Here is a 12,500-nt window from a genome sequence, read left to right as displayed (position 1 = left end):
CAGAACTAGTAGTGCTGTAACTTTTCGTCCTTGGGATTTTTATTCAGGAGTAGTTTGCTAACATATTCTTATGAATAATGTCTTTTCTTTCTTTTGCAGCCGATGTTGTGACAAGAAGAGTTGCGGAAATAGAAACGAAACGCCTTCTGATCCAGTCATTATAGACAGGTAAGTGATTATTCTTTCCGTTTTAGGTGAAGTGGAAACAAAAATATAACATTCCTCTTCTTTCACAAAGGAAAATTGTGTGATTCATCGTATGTTAAGATTACTGCCGTTCCCTTGCTCAAATTCTGCTTGGAAGCGCCCAAGTCATGTTATGGATAAGAAAATGCAATGTGCGTTTCTTTTGATAGACAAAATAGGAAAGATGCAGCTTTGATAATTATTTTTTTTTTTTTTTTTTTGCGCTAATAATATTAATGACTTTCAGTTTACTTAATTGTAACTACAATGCGATTTTTTTATGCCGAATGCCTCGCGTTTTTAGTCATGAATCACTGAATCTCAGAGAGACGGAGGAAAACTTTTCCAAACGTTTTTGCCGATTCATTCCGATCCCTGTTAGAGGATTCATGGATGTTTATCAAGGTGTGAATTTATATATTTATGCAAACGTACTTGAGATTAAATACTTGGGAAGCGAACAAAAATATATAAACTCTGTTCAGGGAAAGCAGACATCTTTACAAAATTAGAAGGAAAATACTAGAAGCAAGTTCAGCTTTCTTTTCCCTGTTATTATAGTTGCAATCGGTCAAAAGTACTTTTGGGACAGTAAAATGAGAATCACATGATATTTGTCTTTATTTTATTATTATTATTATTATTATTATTATTATTATTATTGTAGAACTGTGGGCTACAAGTCTACCAAGAATGAATTTGACGGATATGTATGTTACCAAGACGTTTGTTTGCATTTTGCCACTGGCCTATGCACTGATCCGAAGTAATATAGATTTAATCACTAGCATCCGCGTTCGTCTGATGCAGTCACACTGTTAAGGAACTTTCCATTAAAATGACGATATGCAAGAATCCCTTTCCCATTCATTATCAGTAAGTTATGTAACGTTTATTTATTCGATGAATATGACGAAATAATTTCGTAGGTTACAATGACTGTTTATTTCCTTCTCATATACGTTCCTTCTTGTCTTATGTTCAAATGTCTTTAATGGGAAAGTCTTAGAATGTTGACCACAGAATATACTTAAACCATTTCACTCATAAGGTGGAACAAATTTTCGGTGACCCATACGCCGCTTCAGAATTTATTTCTTTATATTAAAGGAAAATTTAATACTGAGTTATGGAGATTATCTTAAGAATATTCTGTCTCATATAGGGATTGTCTCATTCTGAATGGTCCTTACGTTCAAAGATCTGAGAAGATCGGGAAACATGAATGAGTCAAAATACTCTTTGGCTTTTCCGTCGGTCTTCTAGATTGGTTCCACGGCATTTTGAGGATATTTAAAAATCTTCGCTAACCAAATCAGCTTTTGCGATGTAGTTTCATATCGGTTTTGTTGGTCTGAAACTGGACGTTTCATATCCTCTCTCTCTCTCTCTCTCTCTCTCTCTCTCTCTCTCTCTCTCTCTCTCTCTCTCTCTCTCTCTCTGCGTTCATAATTCTTGCACAAAATTTTTTCGGTGCATGCATTACATATATTAACAAGTGTACATTATTAAATGTAGTCTTATGCACTACCCCTTTAAACGTAGAATAAAAGGGGACGTAATTAGGGTCATAAGGGAACCTTTGTTTTGTGCCGACTGCAGATGAATCGCGGGTTCCCGCAACTCTCCATCCTGTATTAAGACCTTCTTCGAGTGGTGCCGTTTTAATCAGACAAATATCGAATCGAACAGACGGCGGGGAGAGAGAGAGAGAAAAGAACGGCGCATCGCTTCATTAATCCCACAAAACGACCTATTTCAGCCTCGTTGGGTCTTTTTATGTAGCGGCGACAAACCTCCCCCCACCCCAACAACCCCGACCTCACTGATTCCTTATCCGCCCATATACACTTCTGTTACCACCTCCCTAGTTCTTCGTTGGACGAATCGGTATCTCGGCTAGCACTCTGCTAGGCCCGAGTTCGAGTCTCCGGCCGGCCAACGAAGAATTAGAGGAATTTATTTCTGGTGATAGAAATTCATTTCTCGCTCTAATGTGGTTCGGATTCCACAATAAGCTGTAGGTCCCGTTGTTTTTCCCAAAGTAATTTATCCACATGCGTAATCATTCTGTCTAATGGGCTGCTTCCGTGGTGTCTTTCACGCTCAAGAAATGGGTTACGTAGCGACGGACTTTTCCTCGGACTTAATGTTTGATTCCCTCCGGACGACTCGTTCGTGTTTGTTCCATAAATAATTTCGTTTTGTAATCGATTGAAGCTGTGTTTGTGTGTGTCAGTTGTAAGGTGCTTTGGCTGGGAGTGGAGTAACGTGTAATTTTAAAATACTGCCGAAGATGGGACATCATTCTTCTTTAACTGTCGGGTGTTAATGGAAATATATATATATATATATATATATATATATATATATATATATATATATATATATATATATATATATATATATATATATATATATATATATATATAGCGTTCAATACTCCTTCGGCTTTCATGCGAATGGGCACATTTACGCGAATAAAGGCTCCTGAAGACTACCGTCTGTTCTTAGCTCCATGGTATGGTTGCCTAAATAGGGAAGGGGTTGTGGATTGGTAATAGAAGGGGGTTGGTTAGGGTAGAGAGGCTGAGGTGAACGGTGTGGGCGGGGATTGGGGAAGACCAGGGGTAAAGATTCGGAAGGTGGGGGAATCCAAGATGTTGAAAGGGGCCCGTTGTTGATGCGCGGATGAGTAAAGACAAAAACGAGAGACCTGCCGTTTCTTATCGCTCTGGTAGTCACAAAAGGTAGAGAGAGAGAGAGAGAGAGAGAGAGAGAGAGAGAGAGAGAGAGAAGGGCAGCATGTGTGTTGTGCTTGTGTGTGCGCGTCTGGAAGTCTCCTGGGGTAAACCACAGCTCCAAAAAATTAATGGACGCGGAGGATCGATGAGCACATTGTCCCGTCAATTGAGTGGCAGCATTCAATCATCATTAGAACCGAAATGCAGTCTTTTGATAAGTTATTTTTTTTTTTTTTTACCCTTCAGTCAGTTTTGCTATAATCATGAGGATTTTTGTGGTCTTATTGATGGCCTTGCATTTCTGCTGGAATTGTTGATGCGTGGGTTGATGGGCAGAGAGAATGTTTATCATTTGATTACCGTGGATGCCAAGGCAAACGCCTCCAGGGGTTCGCAGACTGTCGCTCTGTTATTAACATAAGAATTTTTTGAATTTTCTAGAAGGTGTATGCTCTTAAAAAGCTAGTTATTTTTTTTGTATTTGATCTAATCTGCGTTTGATAGACTGGCATCAACTTACCCAATGTGTGAACTGATTTTTTTTAAATGGTGATTTCCTTCATCGGATTTGTTTTCAAGGCTCAGTCATCTCCGGACATCTGTTTCTTTCTAGTTGTTAATGTCGCTTGGCATAAGGTGATAATAATAGTATTATTAGTAGTTCTAAAATCACCTGTGGTTTCACTCTGTTTCCATGTGCTTCATCGTTTATTCACTTTTCCAGTCTTCGTAATCCTGAATACCAACTTTAATAAATTCCTTGCTCTCCTATTAAATTCCTTGCTCTCCTCACTCGGTAAAACTCCCTTCTCTTTAAGCCAACTCTCCGGTGATACTATTTTTTTTTTTCCATCTCTTGCAAATCGGTACCTTCGCCGTTTTATAGACTTTGACATTCATACTTCATTCGCCGGAACTTAAATTTAAGCGATAGTTCCCCAAGATAGCTTTGTCCGTTATACTGTTGTTTCCTTTTTTAGTTTCCTGTTAAAGAGAACTTTTGAGATGGCTATTTGTCTGTCCGTCCACGCTTTTTCTGTCCGTCCTCAGATCTTAAAATCTACTCAGGCTAGAGGGCTGCAAATTGGTATGTTGATCATCCACCCTCCAATTATCAAACATACCAAATTACAGCCCTCCAGCCTCGTAAGTTTTGTAAATTTTATTTAAGGTTAAAATTAGTGATGATCGTGCGTCTGGCACTGTTATAGGTGCCAACAACACATGCCACCCACAGGCTGTGGCTGAAAGTTTCATGCTCCGCGGCTGAGACTTTCATAGGCCGTGGCTGAGAGTTTCATGCTGCATTATACGCTGTACACAAAGCTCGATTGCACGCCGAAGAAACTTCGGCGCGTTTTTTACTCGTTGTGTTATTATAATGCAAGATGGGCTTTTGTTTTCAAGTGAAATGCAATTCCCCCTCCAGTTCCAATGTCTGAGTTGAGTGAGCCTTCCTAATCTCCCAGGATCATAGATTTGAGATTCTGTTGTGACACCTCATTTTTCTCCCCCTCACACACTCTTTATGAGGGCTCTACTCGTGACTTCTCCGAGGACAGATGCTGTAGCACAGTGATTCTCAAACTGGGTGGCGTGGCACCCTGGGGTGCCACAGATAGTGCCTATGGGTGAAGATTGTCAAGAATTTTGCCTTGGTTAAATCATCTCGATGAACATTTGTAAAAAAAAAAAAAAAGCTTGCAGAAGTCTTCATATAATTATTTTCAGTCTTTCTACACTAATATATTATGTGTATATTTTATATATATATATATATATATATATATATATATATATATATATATATATATATATATATATATATATATATAATGAAGGTGCCACGGTAATGATTACATTAGTTAGGTGCCATCACTAAAAAAAAAAAAAAAAAGGAGAACCACTGCTCTAGCATTTGGAAGGATGCCTTATTCTCTTTCTTGTCACTGACAAGATTTCGACAAGTCAACTTGCCTAATGAGCTACTACCCTTAATCTGTGTATCTCCTTCCCTTCTATTTTTAACGTTCAACGTTCGTAGCAGATAAGAGGAAATGCAAGCTTACTACGGTATTGAATGATGTGACCATATATTTTTAAAGCTTAATACATTCTTTTTATGTCTCAACAAGCAACGTACAGTGTAGTAAGCCGTTTAAAAGGATTTCACTTACGATCGCGGGATCAGTGTCTCGCTTTTGTTCAAATTTCAAAATCTCGTGAGAGACAGACTGTAGTCAGTCTTACTATAGAGCAAACAATTTGCGTCGCCATTTCAGAGTGAGCTTTTTCAAGTGAAAATAATAGTAGCAATAATAGTTAAATAGCCTCTTCAAGGCTGCGGAAACATTTTTGATAACTAAATAGTTATCTGCATCTTCTAGAGAGGTTGAAGAAACAAGGACAAAAAACTGTTAGGAGGAACCCTTCTACGTTTTGCAGACCAGTAGCAAATCAATTTAGTGTTTTGCTGGACCAAATAAGGGGAGCTAAGGAATTTTCGTTCCACCCATCACTGTCCAATTATGGGTCAAATTTTGGTATCCTGTCTCCAAAGCGACGATAATTATTCAAGGCCGAATGTGGAAAAGAACAAAAATTAGTCACAGCAACTTAACCATAGAAATTAAATAATAGCAGTATCAGCAGAAACAGTTGTAACTTTTCAGTAATTACAATATTTTAATGAAAGTCCATGATTCCAGTGAAAGGTACAAGTGAGTATTATATAATGTCCTTACTAAAGTAGTAGAGTATTAGGAACGGTTACTAGACGCCAAATTATACCGTTTACTCAAACCATAAAGAAGAATAAGTGAGGCTAAATAAGATAAAATGATTATGCTATATAAAAACATTATAAATATCTAACATTTGGGTCCCATCGTCGACCGTGCAGAGATAAATATGTATTCCATTCCTTTATTTCTTTGTTTCTTGGTTTATGGCTATGTAAGGCAATATTTTCAGTGGATTTCTCCAGAGACTCTTTAGTGAGGGAGACGGGGAATGTGCCATCTCCCCCCCTCCCCCTCTCCCTTCCTCCTTATCTTTCTCATTTTCCCTCTCTCTCTCTCTCTCTCTCTCTCTCTCTCTCTCTCTCTCTCTCTCTCTCTCTCTCTCTCTCTCTCTCTCCGTACGCACACACACGCAAACTCATTTTGTTTTTTTGACTGTTTTATGCGAAGAGAATAATTGTTCTTTATTTAAATATAACTAACATCCTTTGCTTGAAATACGTAAACACATATTCTTCCGCGCCCTCTCTCTCTCTCTCTCTCTCTCTCTCTCCGTACGCACACACACGCAAACACATTTTGTTTCCTTGACTGTTTTATGCGAAGAGAATAATTGTCCTTTATTTAAATATAACTATAACATCCTTTGCTTGAAATAACGTAAGCACACACATTCTCTCTCTCTCTCTCTCTCTCTCTCTCTCTCTCTCTCTCTCTCTCTCTCTCTCTCTCTCTCTCTCGCAGGAACGAATTACATTAATTTGTGCTTAAGCCTTTATTTGTGTTTTTGTGCTGGAAAAAGCAGTATTTCTTAAGCTCCGCCTCATCAAGACTGTTGTTTTACCCCGGATTCGAATCAAGAAAGATATGAATACAAAGTACGAGGTAATCTTTAGGCTTGTTTTAGTTGCTGCTGTTTTCTTTTCATACAAAGGGGGAGCAGAGTGTCTTCCCATTCGGTCTGAAATCCCTTATTTATCAAACAATAAACAAGAGACATGATTGTTGAGAGCGGAAAGCCCTTAGGGAAATTTTTCAAATGCGTTTCCTTCTTCTGCGTCTCCTCCTGTGTGTGCGTGCGCGTGTCACTGTGTGTATAATAGTGGCAAGATCTTTTAAAAGTCCCACGAATCTTTCTTTGTGTTGCTTCTATTCTTTATATGTCCGTGTTTTCACGGTGCGTATATTTGTTCACGGCGTTCTGTGTTTATGAGTATTAAGTCCTTTGTACATGCTCTGGCAATAATTGTTGTTTTATTCATTCATATTTTCTTCTTGTGCCCATAGAACAACGAGAAAATATAGGCGTTGAGGGAAGGGATTTTGTGATTTTTCTTAACCTTTTTCGATGAACCCCAAGCTGAGAATAATGCATAGTGACACACGTAAAGAAACAGGAAGACCAAAATATGAGATATTACTGTAAGATTTATATTGTTGTTGTTTACTCTTACAATATTCATTAGCTAATGGGGTACGATACTTGATAGATTTTCCTGTCATTTATTATTCAGGTTTTTTATTCCTAATAATTAGATGTTTAAAGTAGTTCTTTATTTTTGCTTATAGATGGCTCTCTCTCTCTCTCTCTCTCTCTCTCTCTCTCTCTCTCTCTCTCTCTCTCTCTCTCTCTCTCTCTCTCTCATTGTCCTAACCCTGATGAGAATGGAATGGCTATTAATTACTGGTAAATTACTGTTGTATAAATTAATTTCTTTTTGATAATGTCCTCCGGGATTCCTCCTCCCACCATCCCCTACTGCCGAATAAAAAACAACACTGTACATTCACGATAGCTTTTTATGTTCAAAGTCTCTTGGGAGAAGAACTCTCTGGATTTTTAAATCAAATGTTAATTAGGGAAAAGTTTTTTTTCCCCCTTTCTATCAATGAAGGTCAGTTTCCATTAATGTTTTGGGCGATAAACTAAATTGTATCTCGAGTGATAATTTCTATCAGTTTTTTCCCCAGGTCCTCATGTCGTTTCGTAGATCTCTTTAATTAGGCTCTTCCCACCTGGGCTCTCTCTCTCTCTCTCTCTCTCTCTCTCTCTCTCTCTCTCTCTCTCTATCAAAGGCATCTCTCGTGATAAAAGTTCATTCCAGTTTTCACAACCTCTCGAAAAAAAAAAAAACTTTCTGGCTATGATATTTGCGGTCTTAATTAATACTTGAATTGTTTTTTTTTATTTTATTTTTTTTTTTTTATTTTTTTTTTTTTTGCAGTATTCCTGTGGTCTTTTTAAGGGAGTGCTGGGGTGAGAAGTGAGGTGTTGGTTACATTTTTCGTAACGGTTTCTGAAATAAAATGTTTTACTTCATAATTACTGTAAAATCTATCAAGTTCGTGATGAGAATATTTCGCAATCTTATCCAAATAATGTAAAAAAAAAAAAAAAAAAAAAAATTCAAAATTCGAGATGCAGTTTCTTTTAGAGCTTCTCAGCGAAAGATGCATTATCTTTGATGTTATTCCTATAGGGTTCGTTTGAATCCCAGGACGATTTATTGACACCATTCTTGTGTTCGAGACAGACATTAATATCTTTTAGCTCTCGTTATCAATAATGCATCGCTGGGCTTTTGGATGGTAGGCGAGGACGCCTTCGAGATCTATAAATCTCTTTCCTTTCCTGACGAGAGCAATGGCGTAATCGACCTGGCATCAAAGCTTTAATCACGTTCGAAACGCGTATCCGATCTTGAGGCGGATTCCGCTGGGACATTAGTGAAACGTGTAAACAATATCTAGCGTCTGGCAGCATTGTATCTCCAAAGAGCCATTGGCTCTGCCTGTTCGAAACGAGATAATGCAAAGGAAAGAATTATTGCGGTACAGAATTCTTATTACCATTTTGAACGAATTTGCCGTTCATTTACTTGTCTTGTTTTTTATATTGGTGTATTTTAAAATGACTTTGAACTGACAATTTTGTTTTTACGAATATATATTTGGAAATACCGTCCTTTGGTAGCAGTTATGTGGACGGCACCTTTGCTTTCAGTTGCGCTGTTTTAATGGTTGAATTTCTAGCATGGCTCTTTGATGGCTCCGTGTGGACAATTTACTACTAAAATTCAGCATTTATACATTTTATAATTTCAGGACGACATTCAATGATAGTTCCGGTTACATGTATATACAGGTATGTGTGATATATATATATATATATATATATATATATATATATATATATATATATATATATATATATATATGTATATATATATATATACAGGTATATATATATATATATATATGTATGTATGTATGTATGTATGTATGTATGTATATAATGGACATTGAGATGGATAGAGAGGAAGAGGTGGAGAGAAAGATTGGTGCTTCTTGCATGTTACAGCAGAAAGTTAACTGACCTTTAATACCCCTCTAAATTGCAAATGAAAGAAGTGTTGGGAGGTTACGAGCAGTTACAGTTTTATTGTGCTCACATCACGATCTTAAAGGTTTGCTTAATTTTAAGCAATGAACATAATAGATTCAATAATATGTGTGTATATATATATATATATATATATATATATATATATATATATATATATATATATATATATATATATATATATATGTATATATATATATATATATATATATATATATATATATATATATATATATATATATATTCCCATGAGAATTTTAGCAAAACTGATTAGTCATTTGCCAAGGAAAATAAGTTGAATTGCGTTAGAATAAATGGTCATTCTTATCAGCCGACGCGTCATCTATAATCACTGGAACATGGTTGCAGTTGATGTGAAGAAAAAATAGAAAGGTATTATAAATTAATATAGTAGCCCATGTAAATTATTATATATATATATATATATATATATATATATATATATATATATAATATATATATATATATATATTCATTTACCTTTACCAAAACGTTTCTACTCCGTGCAAGAGAATATCAGCAGCATCAGTGTAATCCATCCACACTATTTTAAGACGATCCTCCCACACATACTTGGGCTTCTTGCTTATCTGTGTCTTATCCCATGACACGAGAATTACCCGCACTCTGGAATTTTTACTCCCGCCTTCTTTCCACCTCATCCAGCCCATTCATAATGGGACTCCCATGTCGAAACCTTACCACTCTCTTAACCCATCTCATATTGTGACGTTGGGGCATCACGCAAAACAGATCTCATTGCTCTCTAAAGTAACAGTTGCATTTATTTTATTACGGGTTTGCATGACCAGCGCTGAATTGGCTTTGTGGGATTAGTGGGGATCGGGCCGAGTAGGGGAAGGTGTGAGGAGGGGTGGGGTGGGGGCGCTGTCGATGGAGATGCCAGGGGTATTGGGTGAGCAGAGAGGAGTAGGAAGGCAATGTGAGACAGAGGAAAAAAAAGGGTTGGGGAGAGAGAGAACTGTATGGAAAAAAGGAAAGTTCGTGGCATCGTTTTTTTTTTTTTTTTTTTTTTTTTTTTTTTGCAGGGGAATTCGTCATGTGGGTTTACTAATTTTCATTCTGACCTGAAATACTGCACAACTGAGCTGATGGTATCGCCTTTTCTGAAATATCCCGGGGTTTTCATGTTCGGCGTATGCTGAGAGTCAGAGAGAGAGATTACAGTTTTAAACCATTCTTGTCGTTCTCCATTATTTTTCGTCTGAATAATCATTTCCATATTCTTTTTATGTATTGTTATTGTTCGCAGTTATTTCTAAATCATCCAAGTGTTCATTTCTTTGTGACTTGTATGTGAATTAGTATTTCTGAAATATTTAATATATATTATTTCTCTTTGTGTCATCGTCTGCATCTTTAGAAATACATTTGTCACGTTTCTGCGGCTGGTACCAAGGTGAATACTATTATTATCATAGTAGTTGTACCCAGAGCAAATTTTCACATGATTAAAACAAGCTAAACAATTCTTCTTTAGACAAAGGCCGTTGGGACTGGCTATCTGATGCCTGATGAAAGGAAGGGAGGAATATGGAAGTGACCCAAAATTTTACGAAAGCGATTGATCCGACTTTGCGATAAAAAAAAATAATGATAGGTTACAAGGAGTCTGGAAACAGATATTCTTCCAGTTAAGTATATCTTAGTTTAACCAGACCACTGAGCTGATTAACAGCTCTCCTAGGGCTGGCCCGAAGGATTAGACTTATTTTACGTGGCTAAGAACCAATTGGTTACCTAGCAACGGGACCTACAGCTTATTGTGGAATCCGAACCACATTATAGCGAGAAATGAATTTCTATCACCAGAAATAAATTCCTCTAGATATTCGTCCAAGTCTTAGAGGAACTCTGTAAGTGTTTTTCAAGGTTTTTAAGGGAAGAAATGTCTGCCTTCCAAGATTTTAAGGGAATGAATACATGTCTCTTGTAGGTTTATACAAGGTGAATAAGGGCCGTCAGACATATTCCATAATCCAACAAAGCAATCTTTAGTACCCATAAGGCAGCGAGGAGTATCATTTTTCAGCGGTAAAGAAGGCGTTGGTCCCAGCCTCAAATGATCGAGTTCATAGATGCATTACGCGGGTCTGAATTATTAATCACCATATGAGATGGAAAGGAAGTTCTTAATCCTATTACCCCCGGACCCCGGCATAAGGCTTCGCGCTGATTAAATATGCACATGCCTCTATTTAACAGTTTCAAATCTTGTTCCTCTAAAGGAAGTTTCGTTTCTTCCGGAATCCCTTACAGGATTTTAGGTAATTCTGATCATTTTGGCCCCCAGTTATACTGAGTTCGATTAGTTTCATGGTGTTTTTTGCGTTTATATAACGGAATACAGAAGTATGAGAAATCTATCCATATAAGAAATCACAGCTCATGGTATATACATGTTATGTATACCTTAGTTTAACCAGCCCACTGAGCTGATTAACAGCTCTCCCAAGGCTGGTCCGAAGGATTATACTTATTTTACGTGGCTAAGAACCAATTGGTTACCTAGCAACGGGACCTACAGCTAATTATGGAATCCGAACCACATTATAGCAAGAAATGAATTTCTATCACCAGAAGTAAATTCCTCTAATTCTTCATTGGCCGGCCGGGGATTCGAACCCGGACCTAGCAGAGTGCTAGCCGAGAACTCTACCGACTCGTCCTAAAGATGGAATCCGTGAAAGGGGGACGAGAAAAATTGTGGCGCCAGAGATGGACACCAAAAACACCAATAAAAGACGAGGTGTTTGCGCATACATCACGTGCTATGCATCCTCATTAAAAAAAAAAATATTTTTATAACAAAGTACACAATCCTTGAAAACAAGAAAGGCGCGTTTATTGCTGTCTTCTAAGTGATGCAAACGACAAAACCGTACTGGTACGGTCCTTAGTAACGTTAATGCATCGCGCTCACAATTTTCAAGGAGAATTAAAGACGCAGTGGAAAGCGAGCAACGAGTGTATATACGTGTAGATGCATTCGGATTAAAGATGATGAATTTTAGGGGAGAACGATAGCCTCAAGATGTAAGAGAAATGAAGGGGAAATTATTTTTGACTGGGAGACGTTGCGCATCCGATGGATTGTTCTCTGATATTAGGATGAATGCAATCGTCTGTTGATGGACTGGAGAGCATTTGTGCTGTGCTTGCAAGCATATATAACACAAAAATAACAATAAAATATAAATTAAATCTCTCTCTCTCTCTCTCTCTCTCTCTCTCTCTCTCTCTCTCTCTCTCTCTCTCTCTCTCTCTCTCTCTCTCTTCTACGATCTGAGGTCATTTTATGCATAAATTAACAATGCATTCCTTCATAGAACGCAAAATAGAATAAGAAGGAACTCTACCAGAGCGTCACTTTGATGCAAGTTA

The 12,500-nt window shown here is 37.4% G+C and overlaps 1 protein-coding gene across 9 annotated transcripts in view; it reads left to right on the top strand.

The window, feature by feature from the left end:
• The window catches only part of kn (EBF transcription factor knot), a 226,617-nt gene that overhangs the window by 101,389 nt on the left and 112,728 nt on the right, over positions 1-12,500 (top strand). For all 9 annotated transcript variants that reach the window (XR_010850709.1, XR_010850705.1, XM_067090293.1 and 6 more), the window contains exon 6: positions 100-168. Coding sequence is in view for 7 of the 9 variants with exons in the window: in XM_067090293.1 (XP_066946394.1) it covers positions 100-168 (69 nt within the window). In the remaining 2 variants the exon portion in view is untranslated. The remainder of the gene's footprint in view (positions 1-99; positions 169-12,500) is intronic.

Source organism: Macrobrachium rosenbergii, chromosome 4, assembly GCF_040412425.1.
Source record: "Macrobrachium rosenbergii isolate ZJJX-2024 chromosome 4, ASM4041242v1, whole genome shotgun sequence".
Taxonomy (NCBI): Eukaryota; Metazoa; Arthropoda; class Malacostraca; order Decapoda; family Palaemonidae; genus Macrobrachium; species Macrobrachium rosenbergii.
The sequence above is the reverse complement of the archived record's forward strand: the minus strand, read 5'-3'. Positions and strand labels throughout refer to the sequence as shown.